This window comes from Thermothelomyces heterothallicus (assembly GCF_042370625.1).
Source record: "Thermothelomyces heterothallicus CBS 202.75 unplaced genomic scaffold P884_scaffold_3, whole genome shotgun sequence".
NCBI lineage: Eukaryota > Fungi > Ascomycota > Sordariomycetes > Sordariales > Chaetomiaceae > Thermothelomyces > Thermothelomyces heterothallicus.
In genome coordinates this window covers 1,586,172-1,606,452 of record NW_027192564.1, presented here as the reverse complement: position 1 = coordinate 1,606,452, position 20,281 = coordinate 1,586,172, and the positions used below count along the sequence as shown (strand labels likewise).

Genomic DNA, 20,281 nt, shown 5'->3' with positions numbered 1-20,281 from the left:
ACTCGGAGCTTGCGGCGGCGAACCGCCGGAGCTATCGGCCCCAAGTGGGTCTTGGCCGAGCTGGCCGAGTGAAACGCAGGTTCGGGTTTCTTCAGTGCAGGCTCCACTTTCGCTGGCCTACAGTCCCCCCTTCCCCCCCCCCCCCTCCCAACCCAAAACAAAAAAAAGCAGTCCGCACGAACTTTGAAAGCCAGAGCTGTGGCGCGGCTTGGCATCAACATGCGACCTGACGACTGCGCGTAGAATAACGTCGTAGGCCTGAACTGACTTTTGTCTATCCAAGTCCCAAAGCAAGCGATGGACGTGCTCAAAGGGAGGGAGCAAACGCGGCCCCGAGATGTCTCTTCTAGTGGTTCAGAGTCAACGGCAAGCAACATATGTGAGAATCGAAGCCACGGGGAAGAAAACAAAAGCAGGGTATCAGATTTGTGCGCCAAAAAGGAAAGTATATCAACAGTATATGTGCTTTTGTCGGCCAGACCCAAAACGCCCCTTCTAAATGCAGCCCCCGAAAAGGAAGATGCAGCAGAAGAAATAGGGAAAACAAAAAATTGCAGGAAACCCGAGAGATCATCAGAACTGGGGGCGCCGTTTCCGCCCAGTGTACTTGGAGGTGGCCTTGACGATCTTGCCCTTCCGCTCCATCTGCTCCTTCTTCTTGATGATCCAAGCCTTGCTGCCCTTCTTGATCTCGCCCTTGCCGCTCTTGGCCTTCTTCTTCCGGTTGTCCAACACCTCGACGTTGTCCATGCCGTCCACGACGCCCGTGATGTCGCCGCCCTTGCCGGCCACGGCGGTGTTGCCCACGGTCAGGACCAGGTAGACCTTGACGTTCTTGGTGTCCGGGTCGTCCTCGAGCAGGCCGGCGCCGAAGCCGGCCTTGACGGCGGCCGAGGTGATCATCTGCTTCTGCACGTCGTTCTTGGGGTAGAACTGGCAGACGGCCATGCCGCCCCGCTTGAGCGCGGCGTAGAGCCCGTTGAAGAAGCGCGTCAGCCGGCCGGCGGGGGACGTCTCGCTGTTCTCGGCGTTGCAGAGCCACTGGATGGCGCTGATGCTGATGGCGGCGTCGAACGTGCCCGGCCGGAACGGCACCCCCTGCCCGATGTCGGCCAGCAGCAGGTCGCCCTCGACGTCCCGCTGCAGCGCCACGTCCAGCATCGACGGGCTGATGTCCATCCCCACCCACACGTGCGGGCCGCCGTCCTCTTCCGAGACGGACGAGATGATCTCCCCCGACAGCCCGCTCCCGCAGCCGATGTCGAGGATCAAGCTCGGGGACTTGAGGTTGAGGAGCTCGAGCGCCCGCCGCGTCATGGCGGCCTGGATGTTTTGGATCCGGGAGCTTGTCGTGTACTTGCGCGCCTCGACATCGTCGTAGTGGACGTCGGCCTGGCTGTGTCGCAAATGTGAGTTTGCGGTGAGGTTTAAAAAAAAAAAAAAAAAAAAAAAAAAAAAAAAAAAAAAAGGAGTCAAGTAAGTGCGGATGAATTGAGCTTACAGGGTGTCCTCAGGGCGCGACATGTTGACGGATGTGGTTATAACTTTGGCTCAGTTGGCACGCGTGTACACGTATGAGCGACGCCCCCCAGATCACGGTTCGCTGAACCCGGTCTAGAACAGGCTTATCGAGCGTCGTAGTTTCGCAATCGCAGGCTGAAATCGGGAGGGAATTTGGGTACGTTGGTGGGGCAATTTGCCCGTTCGTTCTTGGTGCCGAGTTGCCAGCGAACAGAATGCAAGACGCGCAAATATACTGCCTATCGTATATATGAGAAGTCGTGGGGAACGAAGTGCGCCAAACAGGAATCCCGATTTGACTGTGTATCTGTCAGAAAGTACGACCTAGCTCGCTGCAGTCGTCTTTGAACTTGAAGCCCATCCACCCAAGAATTGTGTGCTTGTGGGTGGGCGATAAGAGGCGTTATCTTAGTTAATCTTATCGGTAAAAGAGCGGCCGGACCTTGCTCCCGTGCTAGGATCAAAAATCAACCGAAATCCGACCGCGGCCGGCCCAAGGAGGCCATGCTAAGCTCCCCCGTCCCGCTGTGGACACGATTCCCCGATGGACGTCATTGGCCTTGGCTGAGCGCAGCAGAGCCAACCTGGCCCTTGCAGCTTTCCCAACTTGCCGCCAAAGAGTCGCGGTTCCAGTTCACTGGAGCGACATCAATTGGCCACGCAAAAAGAACATCTTCTCGACAGTTCCCTACTATTATCCCTGTCTGGCCTCGAACGGCCGCGGCATGATACTTCCAGGCTCGAAATCCTACAACTGACAAAGCAAGCCGTGAAAATGTGGATCTTGCCGCTTGTTGGTTATCTCGGCTCCGTCGTGGGCTTCTGCTTCATGACGCTGGCCATCGGTGAGTTGCGAATTCCGGGCGCTGCAAGGAGAGCGCTTCTGCAGGATGCGACCGTTGCTCTGTGCATACTATATATGTACGTGTAGGGTGCTAACCTGTTGTGCGCGCCATTGCAGCGTCCGGGCTATACTACCTCTCCGAACTCGTCGAAGAACACACCGTGATGGCGAAGCGCTTCTTGACCAAGCTCATCTACTCCATCATGGTCCTGCAGCTGTTACTCTGCGTCGTCGATCGCTTTCCCTTTCTCCCCACCGCGCTGGGCATCTTCTCCCACTTCATCTACCTCGGAAACATGCGACGGTTCCCCTTTGTCAAGCTTACAGACCCGCTGTTCTTGGCGTCGTGCGGTGAGTAGCATCTACAACAGAGGTGGGCGAGGGCAAACAGCTGATGAGACGGGGCCTGAGGCAGTTCTCGTCCTCTTGAACCACTACGTCTGGTTCAAGCACTTCTCCCACCGCCAAGAACGCGCCTACCAGAGCATGTCCTCGTACTACGACCTCCCGGACGACATCCCCTCCTTCGCCGAGATCGCCTCGTACTTTGGCCTCTGCGTCTGGCTCGTGCCCTTTGCGCTGTTTGTCAGCCTCTCGGCGAGCGACAACGTCCTCCCCACGATGGGCAGCGAGCCGTCGTCATCTGCCGTTCCCGGGGGCATGGTCGATACCGGCGCGGCCAGGAGGCGCGGCCAGGGGATGGCAAAGGCACTGGTCGACAACGTCCGCGGAGCGATCGCGGAAGCGAGTGTGTTGTTTGGTTGGAAGAAACCAGAGGATCGGCTATAGGGAGCTTCAACTGGCATCGTTTGCATTCGGGGCGTTCAGGGGTTTTTTTTTGTAGGCCTTCACTCGGGCGGGGACAGGAAAATGGGTAGTGCTAGCGCCAGGTACGCAATCTATTTTTCTTGTGACCAGTTAACTATGCCACTGACTGGACTACTTGTGGTGGAAGCAATTCCCTCCAGGGAAATCAATGTTCAGCAAGTTCCTGAAACACAACATCCGACTTCGTCCTGATTCGTTCCCTCTGTTGCCCCTCTGACCTCACCACCGCTCACCACTCAACCTGCTGCCGACATCAGCCAGCGTGTCAAGAAGAAAAGCCGTCCTGCCCGACGGCCCTGCCCTCTCCCCGGCCTTATCTCTTTCTCCCTTCAGATACTCATAAAAGTCCGATGTCCGCCTCACGTTAGTCTCGGTCAAGCTCGGCCCGCCCGAGCCGGAACCGCGCGCCGAGGGCGACGGGGCCGAGGTACGGCCCGGGCCCGGGCCCGAGCCCGAGTCCGACCCCGCCGCCGCAGCCCCGGTCGATCCCCTCGACCCGACGGTGGGCGCCACGCTGGATCCCTGCGGCGGCGGGACGGGTCTGCGCCTGCGCCGCCCGCTTGGTTTCTCAGAGCGGCTGCTGCGGCTGGCCGTGCGGAGTGAGGAGGATGGGCGGCTGCCGCCGCTGCTGCTGCTGCTGCTTCTGGGACGTGTGGCAGAGCTGTCCCTCGACCGGGTCGTCTCTGCCGTATCCCAGATTACGACCTCGCGAGAGGCGTGGTCGTAGGTGGAGCCGGTGGAAGTTGTATTGAGCTTCGTGGACCGAGTGTTTTTGTTTTTGTTTTTGTTTTTGTTCCGGCCCCTCGCCATGGCTTATCTTGATCAGGTCGACGTTTCCGTGTATGTGTGTGTATATAAGACGTGGGGTGTTGAAGTGAGTTCTGATTGTTTGGAGTGCTCCTGTCCTTCCCCTGGAAATCACAGATGTTCCAAGAAGGCTTGCCTAGATATTCTGCCAACATGCCCCCCCCCCCCCCTTATATCCTTTTCTTCGCTCATACCAGCATCCACCTTCCCACTCATTAATACACTATGGCTTGGCTCCGCCACTCTGGATGTTTGACCGTCGTACATTCCCCGCAGGGTTCGTCGACGTGTTCGGTGACGGAAGGCTGCAGCCGTCGTGTGCCAACATTGGATGCCATATGTGACAGCAAACTCTTCGGTGGAAGAGCCTAACCCGGTCACGGGAGCTCCGCAAGATACGAACGATCATGGCTGGCTGGCGCAGTTATGGAGCCGTGCTAACCATAACCTGCCAGTTGGATGTTTGGTATTCCTCTCGTGGCGGTTGGTAGTTGGCTCCGTCAGCAGCTTACGCACCACGGCCTTCTAGGTTTCGTAGTCCGGTCTGTCAAGTGACTTCAAGTTCTAGCCACCGGAGATGTTACCTTGAATCTTGTAACTACCTGGGGCTCGGTGTATGGTTTCGCCCGCCTTGCGTTCCCTGGGGGTCGGCCGATACGGGACCACCCGTAGCGGTGTTCGGGAGAAGGAGCCTAAGCGTTAGTTGCTCAAGAGGGATGTCCGGTTACGCTGGCAAGCCTTTCTCCTCCCAGTGGTATGATGTCGAAGATACATAGCGGGTAAGCGCCATCGCTGTACGCTGCTAGTACAGACACGGGGCGAGCAACATGATAACCTGGCTAGAACTTCGAACGTTCATGTCTCGAGGTATTCTTGGTGTGTGTGAACTGCACCCTGGAGATTTGATCATGCCTGAGCTGTACCATCTCTTACGTAGCCGGCTGTCAAGAGTGTTGAAAGTAACCGTGGCCGGCTCGGCCATCTTTGTCACGCAGGCCAGACGTAGCACCACATTAGTACTCACACAACACCATGCGTGTCTCCTCGAATAGTAAGCCGACAGCCTGCAGGCCACCCTCTCACGCACATTCAGATTGGCGGGTTTAAGCGTACTGCCCCTGTTGATCTAGATCCGGTTCGGGGTCTCTTTCTCTTGTACAAGGACGCATATCCGAGAACCGGGAAACCGGACGAAGCATGTGACTCTGCTAACCCAAAGGATAGACGCATCTTAAACTCAGTAGCTCGGTTCAAGGTTGCCTCCTCCTTGGTGCTGGAGGACGATGAGGCCAGGTAAGAACATCATCCCTCCCTTACTTGTACGTCGGGCTTGTTACTGTTTTGACTCTATCTTCTTCGAGATGCCATGTAGTAAAACAAGCCTAATCACAAGGTTGTGGCCGCTGTCACTCCGTCTGCCTTACTGGTATCACGGCAAGGCGGATTTTGAACATTGGATGAGCAAACGTATCTATCGACCCATTATTTCAACAAAGGGCACCTTGCTTTATTGAACTCTCAGATGCAGACTTAGTTTCACAAAGTCCATGACAAAGGACTCTGTGCTTCTCTGTCATGATACGACGAGGAAGGTGATGGTTTGAATCTTGAAGCAAACAGCCGCGGTGTTGCATCTCCTCACCGAGCTTTGCGAGCAGCCTGCAGTGAAACAGGGAAGAGAAAACGTTTTCAACGGATCTTGAGGTCCTTCGAATTTCCAGTTCAGGAAAGAGCCGCCACTACACCAGCGAAGCATTTAGTTTGAATGATGCTTTAATTCACACTGGAATCCCAGCTCAAGCTAAGAAAGGAGCCGGGTATTGCAGCGACTAGGGGCGATTGTTCTTGGTGATTTCTTCCTCTGTGTAGAAACCGAACCGCCGAAGTTCTGCATTCAACTTGTGTGGTGGAACGAGCAGACAAAGACTTCTGCACCCACAAAGGATTGCAGCCACCCACATCTTCCTATAAGGCAGCCCTGGTCGGCCCTATTCCTTCCTCCTCTTCTTCTTCTAGCTATCAGCAACACTAATCTACCATCATCAACCATTACAGAGATACGAAGATTTGATCCATCCATCTAACCCAACAACTTGGAAGTCGTGATTGTCGCCCAAATGTTTCTTCCACAGTGTGAATTCACGTGTAAATGCTGCGATTAACGCAGTGTACTACTAAATTTGGAAAGGGCCGCGGGCCACAAAACTTCTTACTCCGCACATCCCTTCCTTCCCGAAACCGAAGACAATAGGCTTGGTATCTGTAGTGTATTAATTAACCCGTAATCTGCACTTGGTGAGCCGCCATCAGATGATACAAGATGGCACAGAAATCGGTCCTTGCATTATATTCCTCCAGAGACCGTTGCAACCTGGCCTGCTCACCGATAATGTGCGTGCGGCCAAGTGCCCTCAGGTCGGTGTTGTTTTGAATAATCCGGAGAAGCCTCGACGATAATAGCTTCAGTTCCTAGGCATGGTGGAGCCAGCCAATCGCCACCGCTCCCGCCGACCGGAGGGGCCTCTTATCGCACCAAAAAGGAAGGGGGGGGCAAAAAAACACCGAGGAAGAAAAAAATTCCCTCCAGGATTCCCGCAACAAAAAAAAAAAAAAAAAAAAAAAAAAAAAAAAAAAAAAACCGACGCTTTCATGCCACGGCCATAGAGTCGACCATTCTCTGGGCGAATCCCAGAGAAGCGAGATGGGGCGTCCGTACCCGCCGTCTCCATCGGGCAGCCTGCCACCCCTGAACGCTCTTGGGTCCCTGACCGAAGCCCAAATCTTGGCTCATCTCGAGAACCTGGTGGCCCTGTACTGCCCGCTGGCCTTTGGCACCCCGGCAGACAAGGACAGGTCTGCGAGCGAACAACCCCTGGCGGATTCCGGCTACGCCTCCGAGACGGAGCAGCTCGGCGGGGAGCTCGGCGAGGAGCTGCTGAGGCTGGAGACGCTGCGGGCCGACGCCTTCGAGCGCAGGACGGCGGAGCGATGGCTGACGGGCTTCATGGCGCGCGCCGAAGCGCTCGCCTGCTTCTCTTCCGACGCCGGCCGGCAGCACGCCCTGGACCAGGCCTCGTGGGTGCTCGAGTCCTTCTTCGCCGACCCCGTGGACGAGGGCCGGCTCCAAGGTGTGGCAGGCCAAGGCGGCGGCGGCGGCGGCAGCAGCAGCAGCAGCAGCAGCAGCAGAAACACCGACTTTGCCCGCACCTTCTCATTCGAACTGCCTCCTCAGATTTCCGTTTCCGTAATCGATAACAACGTGAGCTCGGCCGGAGAGGAGAAGCAACACGCGATCGAGATACGGCTGAACGACGGCCTCGCCGGGACCAACTCGTCGGAGCCGGACGACGTGGGGCTGCAGAGCTGGGGGGCGTCGATCCTCTTCTCCAAGATGCTCTGCGCCGACCCGGCCCGTTATCTCCTGGATCCCGCCGTCCTCGGAGCGGCGCCGCGGATCGTCGAGCTGGGCGCCGGCACGGGCCTCGTGAGCCTCGTGCTGGCCTCGCTCCTCCCGCGGCTCGGCATGCCGCACGCGGCCGTCGTCGCCACCGACTACCACCCCGCCGTGCTCGCGAACCTGCGCGCCAACATCGCCACCAACTTTCCGGACCGTGAGGACGGGCCGGTCCGGTCCTGTGCGCTCGACTGGGCGGAGCTGCCGGCTGTGTCGGGGGCGCCGCCGCCGCCGCCGCTCGACGCCCCAGCGGACCTCCTCGTCGCCACGGACGTGGTGTACGCCCCGGAGCACGCGGTCTTGCTGAGGGACTGCGCCACGCGCCTCCTCGCGCCCGAGGGCGTCTTCTGGCTGGTCATGACGGTACGCCCGAACGGCAAGTTCGAGGCCGTCGGCGGGACGGTCGAGGCCGCCTTTGCCGCCGCCGACCGGCCAAAGGGGAGGGACGGGCGACGGCTGGCGATCCTGGAGTCGGAGCGGATAGAGAAGCAGAAAGGCATCGGAAGAGGGGATGAGAGCCATTATAGACTCTATAGAATCGGGTGGGCATAACACGATACATAATCACTAGACAATAGAGCTAGAGAGAATAAAGGAAGATAGAGGGAGGCCGAGACGGGGACCGCGGTGTAGTTAATAGAGAGACATGGGGTTTGGGGGGATAATTAGACAGGCGCAAGTCTCGAGGCCAAGATAGAATTTGAATTCTACGGTTACTACTCCGTAGACATATTATTTATTTAGCACCCGTAAATATAGGCTCAAGGGCTGCAGCTAATCGGTTCTCTGGAGAACCAACGTGGGCGCCGCCCTTGCCGCTTGGTCCTCGCTGTCGAGCAGTCGCACCGAAACACGACACAAGAATGACCTCCACCATCTCGAGTAGAAATCGAGAAATAGCCAAAGTGGGAGAAAGAAAGTAAAAGGAAAGCGGAAATGAACCGGCAAAGGTCCACTTATCTGCCCACAACCAGAATCGAACTAGTGACCTTGTCATTACTAGTGACACGCTCTACCACTGAGCCATGCGGGCCTTAGTTACGCCAGCGGACGGCTGCTCCTTTAAACCCTCCCCGAATCTCCCAACGGATTCTAACGATGTTTGATCTAGTTCGAGTCGTATTATGCAAAGCGGAACGACCTGCGCTTCTAATTATTCTTATCCCAAACAATGTCTTATTCTATCAGCCAACCTTCCAATTTAGGCAACGCCAGATTGCTTTTCAAATCATCATCCTTAATTAGTTCCACCGGTGCGTTCTGTTGTCCAACAAATCTGCTCAATCCTCCTGTTTCCCTCCCGCGTGCAGCGAATATTTAGATCCGAGGAAACTCAAGTACGAGCCGTCTGTCTTTGACCATAGCGAGGACCTCGAGAAATACGAGCCGAATGGCTACCATCCAGTCCACCTCGGCGACAAGCTCGACCATGACGAAAACACCAAGGAACCTCGCTGCGAGCTGATCCACAAGCTCGGATCTGGAGGTTTTTTTTCGACCTTCTGGCTGGCGCACGACCTTATCAACGGCGGTTATTATGTTGCCCTCAAGATTGTATGCGCTTCACAGAGCTCGTACCGCGGTGTTCCTCCTCACCGCGGAGTCCGTCCTCAATAGCCACCCCGCCAAGATCTTCGTTACCGAGCCTCGCCGCTTTATTACCATCTCGGGTCCAAATGGACGCCATATTTATCTGTAAGGTGTTGCCTGTTAATTACAGGATTTGACTACCAGTGGGTCAGATCTGACTGACCCACCAAGAGGGAGGATAGACCAGGGTTCGACATGTATTATTTAGACAACACCTCCAAGTGCCTCCGGCACTTGAAGACAATCAACGCATCTTTTATCACCACTTCTGAGGCTCATACGAGAGTTCCAAGAGTGCCGCCCACGGCGCGCATACCGCTGTGGTGTCGTATACGATTGCAGTCTTTGAAGCTATAGCAGGACTCATCGACCCGTTCGGGCTGGAACAACAACCTCGGGCAACGCATCAAGACCTACCATATTCCCAACTGATTCAGCCCCCGATGAACGAGTAACCAGTACAATGTCCGGGTAACTAATGTGGCTTTAGCTTCAGAAAGGGGCTAATCATTCCCCCTCTCCCCCCTTTTTTTTCACTTTTTGCTCCGCATAGATAATTATAGGCCGCCACGATATCTCGGCAGAAACCAAAATGTCAGAAGCTGTGGAGCTTCTAAGAGTATTAGCCACATGTATGCCATAGTTGTATAAGGCTGTTCAACGCATTGACCAGTCCCTTTGTCTATAAATATCACTCGTTTTTGTCTCCTTTGTAGATAGTTCAATAAGGCACTTTTCCTTCCGTACAGCCACCCACTGCAGAGACTATCTACAATGCTCCCGGGGCTTACCACTGCGTTCGGCACAAAACCAACAAACCAGTGAGAATCATGACTTGATAATCAATAATTCTCAGTAACACACTACGTACCGAAACATCAACGCCTTCCCGGTCCATCCCCATTCAACAAATCTCGCCTCACATACCCGTCACAGCGCGCCGTCCCGGATAACCCTCACGTTTGCCGTCCGCAGAGAGAGCGTCGACAGTTCGCGGGTTTCCTGCAGACTCCCATCCCGGTCCCGGAAGATTGGAGGCAATTCTTGCTGCTGCTGCTGCTGCTGCTGCTGACGCCGTGCCATCTCCGCATCGCTCAGCCGGCCGGACAACGGGCCCACCCCGCGCCGTCGGTCAGACCACCACCCGCACCGGCACCGGCGCCCGCGCCCGCGCCACCGCAACCCCCTCGTCCAGCCGTTGTCACCGCCCCTAGCAGCACCGGCACCAGGGGCTGCCGTACTTGCGGTACCGCTGCCGCATCGCAACTGGCGGAACTCGTCCTTGAGCATGCCCCAGCTGGTGGCGGCGAAGATGACGGCGTTCCAGAGGCCCTGCAGGGGGAGGACGACGGCGCTGGCCAGGTTGAGCACGAAGCTGTTGCGGGCCGGGTCGACGAGCGCGTAGACGCGGTTGATGCTGCTGGGCGTCCAGGTGATGAGGACGGAGAGGGCGAAGACGAACGAGGTGCGCAGGTAGGCCAGCTTGATCGGGTCCAGGTTGGCCAGCTTGCGCTGGAACCTGCGCCAGGTCCGCGCCAGCCACGCAGGCATCCCCCGGCGACCGGCGGGCTCGGCTTTGTCGGATGGGCGCGCGGCCGAGGAGATGGTCGTCGAGGTCGTCGCGAAGGAGGTCTGATTGTGGGTGTTGATGTTGGGATTGATGATGATGTTACTGTTATTCTTCCTGTCGCTCCCGTGGCTGCTGTTGATGTGGCAGCGGGTCGTGGGGAAAACAGACTCGATGTCGTCGTCGGGGAACCCCCAAGCGCTCTGGCCGGCAGGACCCGGTGGCTGCGAAGGGTTGTGTAGGACCGGGACGATGGATCCGGTCGGGGTCGAGGGCGGTGGCGTCTGGCCGCCGGAGGAAGACTCCGCTGTTATCTGCACCTCGGTCGTTACCGTGCCGTAGCTTTGCTGCTTCTAATATCATTGAAAAGGAGTGCAAAGTCAGCACTATTAACCTTTGATCACCCCGGGAAGGAACACGCGGGGAAAAAAAAAAGGGGGGGGGGGGGCCACAGAAACGTTCTGCACGTACCTTTTCCGACTCCTGCAATTCTGTACCGGAATTGTCCATTTCCTGATTACTGAAGGTCAGGTTGCGCAGCTGGTTGCGTTGGTGGAAAACATGGTACCCGACCGCCACGTAGATGAGGGTAGACAGTACAATGCATGTCCAAATTGGAAGATAGTAGGTGAAGATACGCAGCGGGTTGTACTTGTCGTTGATCCAGCACCACAACTGAGGCGGTCGTTAGCGTCGACGTCATCGGGTGCTCTCGGCATCCTTGTCAACATACCGTAGCGTCGCCATAGATGCGTTCCCCGTTCGGCGCGTACGCGAGGCAGATGAAGGCCGGGATAGCCGGTATGCCAAAGCAGATGATGCAATAGATCCACAGATTCTTGTGCAGATTGCTAGGGGGGTAGGCCATAAAGAAGACCATGTAGACGTTGACAGCCATGGCGAACGACCACCAGGGGTCGGACTGCATGAACCTGCAGCAGCCCCTGGTTAGGGGAAATAAGAGGGACAAGCGGAAGGATCTCTGAGGCGGCAAGCTACCACTTACATCTCAAAAAGAAAGGCCTGGCCTTGGCAAAGTGCTGACTTCTCCCCGGCGAGCAGCCCGCTGAAGCCAATAAGGCATGCGATACTGGCCCCGACATTTGCAATCGACGCGAAGAAGATGAAGGTGTTCGGGACGGTGCGGACCCGGGGAAAGAGACCGTAAACAATAAAAATAGCAAACACGCTGACCAAGCTGATGGAGGCGCCCAGCCTCTCAACAAGCTGGAGGTTGTTGCGCTCCTTGTCGGTGAGATTCATGTTCTTGGTCTCTCTCGACGAGACGCTGAAACTTTCCATAATAACAACGACTTCGCAAATGAAAGAGGAAAGACGGGGTGCTTGGCACCGTGAGCGGATCCCGAACGGTACGCTGGCCCAATGCTGCTCCGGGGAGGCGTGTCATTCGACGGGACCCAGTGAACGGTACTCCGGGCTTGCGGCGGCTGAGCAGACATGGAACGCGGGGGGTTCAGAACCCCAACATTGAAGCGCCCACGGTTACCGAGCAATGTTGTCCAACTGGATAGTTGAACCTTGATCTGCTGACGGGCTCTGATAACCGATTCTTTTTACCTGACACCGCTTGCAGTTTTGCCGCCTAAGATGACCGGCCTCCAGGTCTCAGTCGGGCTTCGCCGCTTTTGCTCCGAGGTTAAGAGGGGCAGAAGCTGATGCGTTTTTGGGCCTCCGAAGCTTCGGTCAAAATTAAATGGCGGGGTTACCGATAAAAGCCAAAGAGTTCAGTCCCGTCGTGGTCGGTGAGATAGGAGATTGGTTAGCTTCGAGATGCTCTGCAAGTCAGTTGACGGAAGTACAGATATTGTGGGTGTATATATTCCTTCGGGACAGCTCGAAGAGACGTGAACAAGTGCTCGTGTCGTGCCAGTGGATGGGGGGTTTTTAGAGATCACGCGGGATAAGATGGTAACGCCCCCTAAGTCCTCGCTCCGGAGTGTTGCAACTGCACGATGGCTGCTCAGGGCAAACCGGGTCAGCACGGCATGTATTCCCCTTCAAAGGTTGGCGGGATGAAACAGAGATCTTGACTTGCCCAGATCCGCGGGGAAACCAGAGCAAGTACCGCACATTGTAGGTACTTCTAGGGCAAAAGTAGGTCTCACAAGTGTTCGGTGCGAGTAAGCCTAGTCTCGGGAGAGAGGGCCCGGGGCTGCGAAGGGCAGATCGTGCTTGCGGCTCTGCCGTATGAACTTGATTCTGTTTCTCCTTCTTTCGGTCTTCTGGTACTGTGCCTGTAGCGCCCGATGAGTACCACGAAGCCCCTGTCCTCCTCACCTTGCTCTGCTTCTGGTCGTGAGAAAGACAAGGCCTGACATTGCTTGTGTGAGTTTAGGTCCGCTGGTGAGACTTAATTGATTGATTGGATACGTGCAGAATCACAACACACGGCGGTTGCCCATCCTCTCAGCTGCAGCTTGCTTCGGGGTGCTCTGACGAAAGTCCCAGGGCACATCAATAATTATACCAGATTGCCGGGACAAGCAGCGGACCGGGGGTCCTTGGTGGGCAGCCGGTCGAGATGTGGACGACGTGTGAACGATGCAGCTGCATGCCTAGAGACAGTAATATCATCGGCATTTTCGGAAGGTTGGCACTTGGCACTTCATGCCCTCCGGGACCTCACCGGAGGGTCGTTTGTACTAGCCTTCTTTAGTCGGATTTGCTGCGAGATAAAGAGGATATGCAGGTGCTATTGGCCAAGGGACAGTACAAACACCGGCTCCTCCGCGTTTCGACAGCGACCAGGGCTCCGAATTCCCGTGATACGATAGGTTAGATTGTCTTGTGGAGGCGGCAACTCTCTCGGCCGTGAACGCCTCGCAACTGACACTGACCAAAACGGACCGAGCCGAGAGGGGTTGGTCGGCACCGTACAGGGACAGTGGTGATAGAAGTCTAATTACCTCGGCCACCTATGAATCTATTGCTTGCGAGAGCTGTAGGCTGTGAGTGCCGCGTGTAAAGTTGGAACGCACTGCTTCCTACTAAAATCAGGCAGGTACCTTCCTACCTAGAACCTGACATAATTGCCTTGGCCTGCCAAACACTGCAAGCTGCGGTTTCCCTTTATAATCCCAAGCGAATTAGACGATGCAGGAAACCTCGGCCTCTCTCGTTACCTATACTGGCAGATTTCATTTCCATGCCAAACAGTGCCCGGTGCCCAGTTTTTGCGGAATGAAGTGTGTGATCCAAGGGAGGCACCCCCCACTACCTTGAATTCGTACCCAGTTAGGCACCGAGAGAAAAGAACCTGCCTTGAGTTGGAAAACGAGGCTGGAAGGAGCAAAAGTTAGATCCTAATTACTGGGTAGGTATTGGTTCTGGTCACTGATTAGGCCACGGGAGTCCCCACCAAAACCTCTAGGAAGAAGGCATGTACCTAGGTATGTTTCAAGTAAATATGTTTTCATAGGCAGCTGTGCGTCAGATGGTCGGGACCTCGAAACTCGTGGTATCGAAACCCCAACCCAGGCAGACTGCCCGCAATAGCTAGCTGCACCCCCACCCCCACAGTGCTTCCTTTGGGCCGTCTGGGAATTCTTCAACCAGTTTACGCCCCGTGTGGAAGGGGGGGTATTAATACAGGTGGGCTGCGAGCCGTGCCATACCATAAAGTAGGCTATTGAGTGTCACTTTTTGTGCACGGAGTGCAAGTAGCCGCAAACAAGGAGCCTGGAGCGCAATTCGTTGTTCACTGACTGCCTACCTACATGCACCTGTTGTAGGAGAGAGTTGTTAATCATGACCGATCGTCCTGGGCGCCCAATGGGTGTTTTCTCCCGGCAATGGCGAGCGCCTCGTGGACAGCACAACTTGGAAAGACATGAGCCTGCCGGGTAGAGTTGGTCTTCGAGGCTTTGACGCGAAGCGAGCCGGCTTCCTGCTGGCAAAATTGATTGCACTACGGATTCCCACCGTCACATCAATGCAGCCACGCGGCGCAGTGCAACACTATCCTCACCTGCTGGTCACTGCTGGTCGTCCCCGTCTGTCATTAATGAATCTCGCCTGAATGAGCATCCCCGGGCCTTAAACCTCGAGGCAGCCTTCTACATTGCCAGGTTGGCATTCTAATGGAAAGGGAGGGCTGTAAATCCAGTGCCAAATTTATCTTGGGCCTGCATGCATTAGATGGGGTTGATCAAGGGCTTTCCCTAACTAGGTAATTAACATCGAGTGAGCGCGAGTGAGCGACGTCGTGCAAGAGGTTTTCAGGTCAGGCGAAAAGACGAGTGTGTTCGTCAAACCTGCGTAAGTTGAATTTGCTGCATCTGGAAAAGATAATTAGCAACCACATAAGGTAGCCTAGCCCCCCGTGAGACATGCTTGGCGTTGGACCGCTACATGACATGATGACGAATATGCAAGGTCTGGCAGACACAGGAGCTCCTAGTGTCAATGTGTGGCCAGAAGCTACCCGAGAGGTGTCCCAGACCCAATATCTCATTGTTGCTGTTCACCCGTATAACCTCGCTGTCCAGGTCTAGATTCCGGACATCGAGGCTTCCCATGAGTCGGGGAACAGGAACTCGATGATCATTTATCGCGGAAGAGAGCGAGCCTGCAGAACAATAGAGCGCGACTCCCTAGGTAATTACCCAACCGACCTTCCACGCTGCGTCCGACCTAGCGGCTGTACAGTCCATCAATCGTGTAATCCTTCTTGGGGCCGGTGACCGTGTATGCCAGCCGCCAATCCCACAAGTTGACGGCCTTGAAGTTGAACTGGTACTTGACGTCGTAGAAGTCGTCGACGCACAGGTGCCCGGCCTTTGCCTCCCAGCCCTTCCCATTATTCCCGTTATTCCCGTTATTCCTGTCCTCCTCCCCGTCCCCCACCCCGCTAGGCAAGACGAAATCGACCTCGTGGAAGAGGTAGTCGGCCCGCTTCTGGTCGTCCGTCCGGACGAACCACACGCTCAGCTTGTCCCTCTTCTCGTCGTAGCGCCAGACGTACCGCCGCGTGGCGCGGAACGTCAGGCCGTTGGACGCCGCAAACTCGCCCTCCTCGACGTAGAGATACTCCTGCCCCGGGTCGCCGTCCTCTCCGAGGGCGTCGAACTCGGCCTCGCGCCCGTCCCTCGTGCCGTCGCGGAGGAGGAACTTGGCGGTCCCGCTGAAGTGCCCGCTCGGGTGGCCGGGCAGCTTGCTGACCAGCTCCCGCTCGAGCTTCCACTCGCCGAGGAGGGAGCGGAAGACGGCCTTGGCGACGAACCTGCCCGAGCGCACGCCTGCCCAGGCGGTCGCCTCGGTGTGCGCCAGAGACCTGGCGACCTCGGCCCGCTGGGACTCGGTAAGCGATCCGGACGGGTACCGCGCGGGCGTCAGGATGTCCATCTCCTTGTCCGCGGGCGGCAGCCGAGGCATGGGTCCCAGGTGCGGCGAGCGCTCGAGCCCGAGCGCGGCGGCAAACTCCTGCATGAGCCAGGCGTAGTCGCCCATCGGGAATTGGGACGCCCCGGGATCGGTGCGGAGGCCGAGCGTCCGCTCGATCGACGTGTCGTTGCTCAGGGCCTCCTTGATCGACGGGGGCAGAGAGGGCGAGGACGGCCCGCCGGCTGCCCACAGGGCCGTGAGGAAGCGGGCTTGCATCTCCATGACGCCCCAGTACGGCGAGCGGTAGAAGCCGACGAACCCGAGGTTTGGGACATCGGGGTGGTAGGTGCCGTGAAATGCCAGCGCAACCGTGTTGTTCGGGTCGGACGGGCTCAGGGACAACGCCTCCTTCACGGATGCTGGAAGGAACGAGATCGAGGGCGACGCCTCGAAGCCCGTTGCGTACACCACCGCGGCAACGTCGCCGATCTGCTCGTTCGAGGGTGTTAATGTCGCCCCGTCGGCCGAAAGAGCCGCCAGCTTTCCCCGAGACAGCGCGATGAGGCCGGAACGGACAAAGTCAAGGTAGTTCTCGCTAACGGCAAGGTATGGCGGGTTACCGGTATGCGCGGTTGTGACGGCGAGATCGGGCGAAAAGATCGACTGGTCGGTCCCGAGAGTCGTCTGATAGATGGAATGGACAATCTTGGCAGCTTCCAGTGAGATGTGCCCCTGCGAGTTGGCCAATGGCTGGACCCTGTTGGAGAGATTGTAAGACCCCAGGTCGAGAGGCAGGAACGGAGGCGCGGGCGCCGTTGGCTGTACTATCGTCGTCAGCGTGGAAACATGTCTTGGGGAGTTCGCGGGGCCGGTTCCTCACATTCGGAGAGGTGTGGAGCGGGAACACCCACACGGGCTGCTGGATGATATGGTGTACGGTGTACTTGTCAGGGTTGGCGATCGGGCTAGGTTCCGGGGAATGCGTGGCGGACGACAGATGCGATGCGATTGTGCCCGCGATTTCGACGCCAGACATCTGGCCGCCAACGACGAGGATTTTGCCTCCCGATCCGCTCGTTTTCCCAACGAGGCTCTGCAGATCGCGGTACTGACTGCTGTGGATGATGGGAACATCGTGACCGCGATTGCTCACCGGCGGAATTGCTGGCTTGCCAAAGAAGCCCGAAGCGACCAAGAGGTAGTCAAAGGTCTCTTCCCGCACTTCTCCCTCGGCGGAACGCGTCTGCACGCGCCAGCCCGACGGTGAGCCGCTGGCGGTGGTAGACGCTGCGAAGGGTTCCGCTTTTTCCACGCGGGTTCCAAGCCTCAGCTCAGCCCCGGAGCAGTATCTTTGCAGGTACTCGGCGAGATACCTACCGACCTGCCATGCCCGGGGCAGCTGTGGGGCGTCCTCCGGCCAGGCAAGGTCGCTGAACTGGACGGTGTGTTTGCTCTGGTTCGTAGTCGTGAGGGGATGAAGAAGGCCGGTACTGTCGTCCTTGTGCGAGGGCCAGAGACCACCAATCCGGGTCTGGGAGTCGAACAAAGTAACGTCGAAGGTGCCTCGAGGCGCGTCATGGAGCAGTGACTTGGCGGCCACGAGACCGGAAGGCCCGGCACCTGAGCCCGTGTAAGCGCGGGGTAGAAGAAGGAAGGAGAGGGGCCGTGATGGTGGCCCACGGGAGAGGGGGAGCTTGGAGAGCCGCCCGCTTACCGACGATACACACCCTCTTGGACATGGCGGCGGATGTGTGGCGTGTCCGGATGGGGAAGAGGACGGACCGATTGTGACTATTCGGAATCCGGACCCCGGGTCGGGCGGCAAAGCGGGGCCGGCGAGGGACGGCCAGCAGCTTGAAAACAGAGGCCGGAATGGTGCAAGACGGAACGGAAGATGGAGACTCGGCAAAAATCGAGTTCCACCCGGAAAGCAGCCCAGATCTGGAAACAGAAATCGTCCGCTGTCTGCATGTGGAAATGCAGGCTGGAGGTGGGGCTGCCTGGAGTGCTCGAGCCAGTGGGCCCACGCAACACAGTTACCAGTTACTCGTCTTCCGTTGTTTCAGTGGCCTTCGGCACAACTGCAAAACCGCTGTTTTCTATCACGACATTGTTGCCGATGTCAACAAGCACCACTACGGGCGGTACAAACGGCTCCAGCTTATGCCTCTAGACCATACAAATTTCTTCATTGCCTCTCGGGTACGGGACTCCGTCTAGTTTCACGAGTAAGAGCGCTAGTCCAATGTCAGCTCATCGTCAGTCGGGTCCATTACCATTTAACCAAATGTCATGGTCGCCCCAGCTTCTCACCACATCACCACATAATCAATTGAGGTGAATTATACAACTCTGGTTCTCTCGAGCAGCCAAGGGTTTAGGCCCACCTCGACACCGTTTCCGGGAGCCGGGAACACAACTGTCGCGTTCTCTGCCAGCCCCTACCGACTACTACCGACACCACAATACCAAGCAGCGCATCCGGTATTTTGACCTCAAGCACTGTTGATGCCAATGGCACCGGAGGAGCATCTGTAGTGATCTCGACCCTCGTGCTCACCACCACAGTTACGTCCGGGACAGTCAGCTTTTCCCAGACAGCCCCGAGCCCATCCTCGTCGGCAGCTGGTATCACAAGCTCTGTGACACTGCCAACCGTTGCGTGTTCTGCACTGGGTGATGCAACCAGTCTCGCGTCCCCCCCCCGGAATCGCATCATCTGCAGAAGCCAGCGTCAGCAGCATCACGGCAGCGCCGATCACCGCAACGTCCGTGAGCTCGGGCGCCAACGCGACGGTGCTGATGTCTCTGCCGCCGGTGCTATCTTCTGCGCCCTCGATAGATTGGGCTCGGACAGCTACGCGACAATACCTAATTAGTTCCGTTTCGACTTCGAGGGCATTTGTTTAGGCTACGATTCGACCTAAACTCCCTATATCTTCCAGGTTGCCGGGCTACAATAGAAAGCTCGTTAGTTGATATTTGGGACTTGGGGTGTGAGCCGTGGACTCGTGGAAGGACGTTGCACCGTCGTGTAATATATATATTGCTCCTCAGACTTGATAATGCAACACGTTTTTCATCGTGCTTACTAATCGTGCCAATGCAGCTTGTTTTTGCATCAAGCAGAAGTTGCGTGGTTATGGCATCGGGCTTTGGGGGGGAATTGCCTTCTTGCTCTTCGGTACCTGGTACTTGGACGCCGCTAGAGGAACAGTCTGCAGACGCAAAGAAATGTTGGTTGGGATATGTTGAGGGCGCAGATTCTATCTCCTGTGCCGTTTGTTGTTTGTTGGAACCAGATCAATGGTGGTGGGTGGCCACAGGTGGCGAGTTGCATGAGGCCAGCCCCCATTCTCCAGCCGCGAGCCACTTCTGGTGGTACAGATGTTGGTGGTTCTAATTTTGGCTTGAAACCTTCCTGGGAGGTACATTCGGTATACGGCCAGGCCTTTTATCTCCTGCAAATAATTATAGAACGGCGTAGTGATTCATAACCTCAACCTGGCAGCAAGTTTTTGGCGTTTATTAGCTCGCTATATGTTGCTATCTGAACACGCTAATAGAATAATTTAGTCCCAGCCTATGTTAACTAATTAGTCTTATTAGTTACTTATGCTAAAATGTCGCCCATGTCAATTTCAAATTATCCGCAGCAAAACAGCTCACTGAGCAGGAGCAGCGATTACAGAGTGCATAGTTAGAACTTCGCCTAGGGTTTCCTTGGTTTGCCAGACACCCACGCAGCACGCCGGCAACGTTTTCTTAAAACAGGTCGAGTGCCGATAGATTCGGGCTGGGCTCACCGAGATGGCGGTGCCGACAGCCGCCGCCGTGCTGTGTGCGTTTTAGAGCACGACCAAGAGCCAACAGCTTGTTTCAGTTGGGCAACGGTCCGGGTTGAGACTCAAACCACAACCGGCCTTGGCTACTCGGTGTCGAAACCCACTATCTAGAGGGCCAAAATATTGATCTCGAGGCTCAGCGTCGCGCCGCCAACAGAGGCCACAGGACGAGGCCAACGGCGAGCTAGACGTTGGGAGGAGGAGGAAAAGAGGCAAAGAGCTCCTGCCCGACGACTCCGTCAGTCTTCTATAAGTAAGTCGACGCGAACCTCCTAGCAGACCGTCTCATCTTCATTCTCCCCAGACTCAACAGCCCCGACAACCAGAGACACTTTCCCATCAGATTTCCTCAGTACGCAGGCGTAATCTCTCTCTCCCACATACGGCAACTTCAGGACAACGCATGCCCCCAGTCCACACCCCATTTCCATTCCCAGACGGCAATTAACGATCCCCCGACAACCAACCCTTCCCCCCCCCCC

At 56.6% G+C, this 20,281-nt stretch overlaps 6 protein-coding genes and 1 non-coding gene across 7 annotated transcripts; 2 read left to right on the top strand and 5 right to left on the bottom strand.

Moving 5' to 3' along the window:
• Positions 1 to 414: 414 nt before the first annotated feature.
• Positions 415 to 1,878, bottom strand: P884DRAFT_327541 (S-adenosyl-L-methionine-dependent methyltransferase). The gene is made up of 2 exons (XM_069445550.1): positions 1,502 to 1,878; positions 415 to 1,396 (listed from the first exon to the last, which is right to left on the bottom strand). Exons 1-2 carry the CDS (start codon positions 1,522 to 1,524, stop codon positions 574 to 576), a joined length of 846 nt encoding a protein of 281 aa, XP_069300815.1. The 5' UTR covers positions 1,525 to 1,878; the 3' UTR covers positions 415 to 573.
• Positions 1,879 to 2,105: 227 nt separating this feature from the next.
• On the top strand, positions 2,106 to 3,615 carry P884DRAFT_237502 (DUF396-domain-containing protein). The gene is made up of 4 exons (XM_069440041.1): positions 2,106 to 2,366; positions 2,483 to 2,716; positions 2,781 to 3,255; positions 3,321 to 3,615. Exons 1-3 carry the CDS (start codon positions 2,297 to 2,299, stop codon positions 3,152 to 3,154), a joined length of 678 nt encoding a protein of 225 aa, XP_069300814.1. The 5' UTR covers positions 2,106 to 2,296; the 3' UTR covers positions 3,155 to 3,255; positions 3,321 to 3,615.
• P884DRAFT_275305 (uncharacterized protein) lies at positions 3,413 to 4,003 on the bottom strand (the record flags this gene model as incomplete). The annotated part of the gene is made up of 1 exon (XM_069442831.1): positions 3,413 to 4,003. The coding sequence occupies one exon, from the start codon at positions 4,001 to 4,003 to the stop codon at positions 3,413 to 3,415; it is 591 nt and encodes a 196-aa protein (XP_069300813.1).
• A 2,596-nt stretch (positions 4,004 to 6,599) lies between these two features.
• Positions 6,600 to 8,233, top strand: P884DRAFT_255857 (uncharacterized protein). Its single transcript, XM_069441021.1, has one exon. The coding sequence runs from the start codon at positions 6,702 to 6,704 to the stop codon at positions 8,004 to 8,006; it is 1,305 nt and encodes a 434-aa protein (XP_069300812.1). The 5' UTR covers positions 6,600 to 6,701; the 3' UTR covers positions 8,007 to 8,233.
• A 182-nt stretch (positions 8,234 to 8,415) lies between these two features.
• P884DRAFT_t28 lies at positions 8,416 to 8,487 on the bottom strand. The gene has a single exon. It is a non-coding gene; the product is annotated as a tRNA-Thr (tRNA).
• Positions 8,488 to 9,844: 1,357 nt separating this feature from the next.
• P884DRAFT_282912 (uncharacterized protein) lies at positions 9,845 to 12,071 on the bottom strand (the record flags this gene model as incomplete). The annotated part of the gene is made up of 5 exons (XM_069443621.1): positions 9,845 to 10,964; positions 11,083 to 11,286; positions 11,345 to 11,543; positions 11,618 to 11,924; positions 11,981 to 12,071. 5 exons carry the CDS (start codon positions 12,069 to 12,071, stop codon positions 9,975 to 9,977), a joined length of 1,791 nt encoding a protein of 596 aa, XP_069300811.1. The 3' UTR covers positions 9,845 to 9,974.
• A 2,812-nt stretch (positions 12,072 to 14,883) lies between these two features.
• On the bottom strand, positions 14,884 to 17,835 carry P884DRAFT_237492 (uncharacterized protein). Its single transcript, XM_069440040.1, has 3 exons — positions 17,669 to 17,835; positions 16,835 to 17,574; positions 14,884 to 16,773 (listed from the first exon to the last, which is right to left on the bottom strand). The coding sequence occupies exons 1-3, from the start codon at positions 17,691 to 17,693 to the stop codon at positions 15,265 to 15,267; spliced, it is 2,274 nt and encodes a 757-aa protein (XP_069300810.1). The 5' UTR covers positions 17,694 to 17,835; the 3' UTR covers positions 14,884 to 15,264.
• Positions 17,836 to 20,281: the final 2,446 nt, after the last annotated feature.

Coding starts and splice junctions, on each gene's coding strand:
- P884DRAFT_237502 (XM_069440041.1), top strand. CDS start 2,297: ATGTGGATCTTGCCGCTTGTTGGTTATCTCGGCTCCGTCGTGGGCTTC. Junction 2,367..2,482: donor CTTCATGACGCTGGCCATCG/GTGAGTTGCGAA, acceptor GCGCCATTGCAG/CGTCCGGGCTATACTACCTC. Junction 2,717..2,780: donor GCTGTTCTTGGCGTCGTGCG/GTGAGTAGCATC, acceptor GGCCTGAGGCAG/TTCTCGTCCTCTTGAACCAC.
- P884DRAFT_237492 (XM_069440040.1), bottom strand. CDS start 17,693: ATGTCCAAGAGGGTGTGTATCGTCG. Junction 17,575..17,668: donor CAAGAGGGTGTGTATCGTCG/GTAAGCGGGCGG, acceptor ACACGGGCTCAG/GTGCCGGGCCTTCCGGTCTC. Junction 16,774..16,834: donor CGCTCCACACCTCTCCGAAT/GTGAGGAACCGG, acceptor ACGATAGTACAG/CCAACGGCGCCCGCGCCTCC.
- P884DRAFT_327541 (XM_069445550.1), bottom strand. CDS start 1,524: ATGTCGCGCCCTGAGGACACCCT. Junction 1,397..1,501: donor TCGCGCCCTGAGGACACCCT/GTAAGCTCAATT, acceptor TTTGCGACACAG/CCAGGCCGACGTCCACTACG.
- P884DRAFT_255857 (XM_069441021.1), top strand. CDS start 6,702: ATGGGGCGTCCGTACCCGCCGTCTCCATCGGGCAGCCTGCCACCCCTG.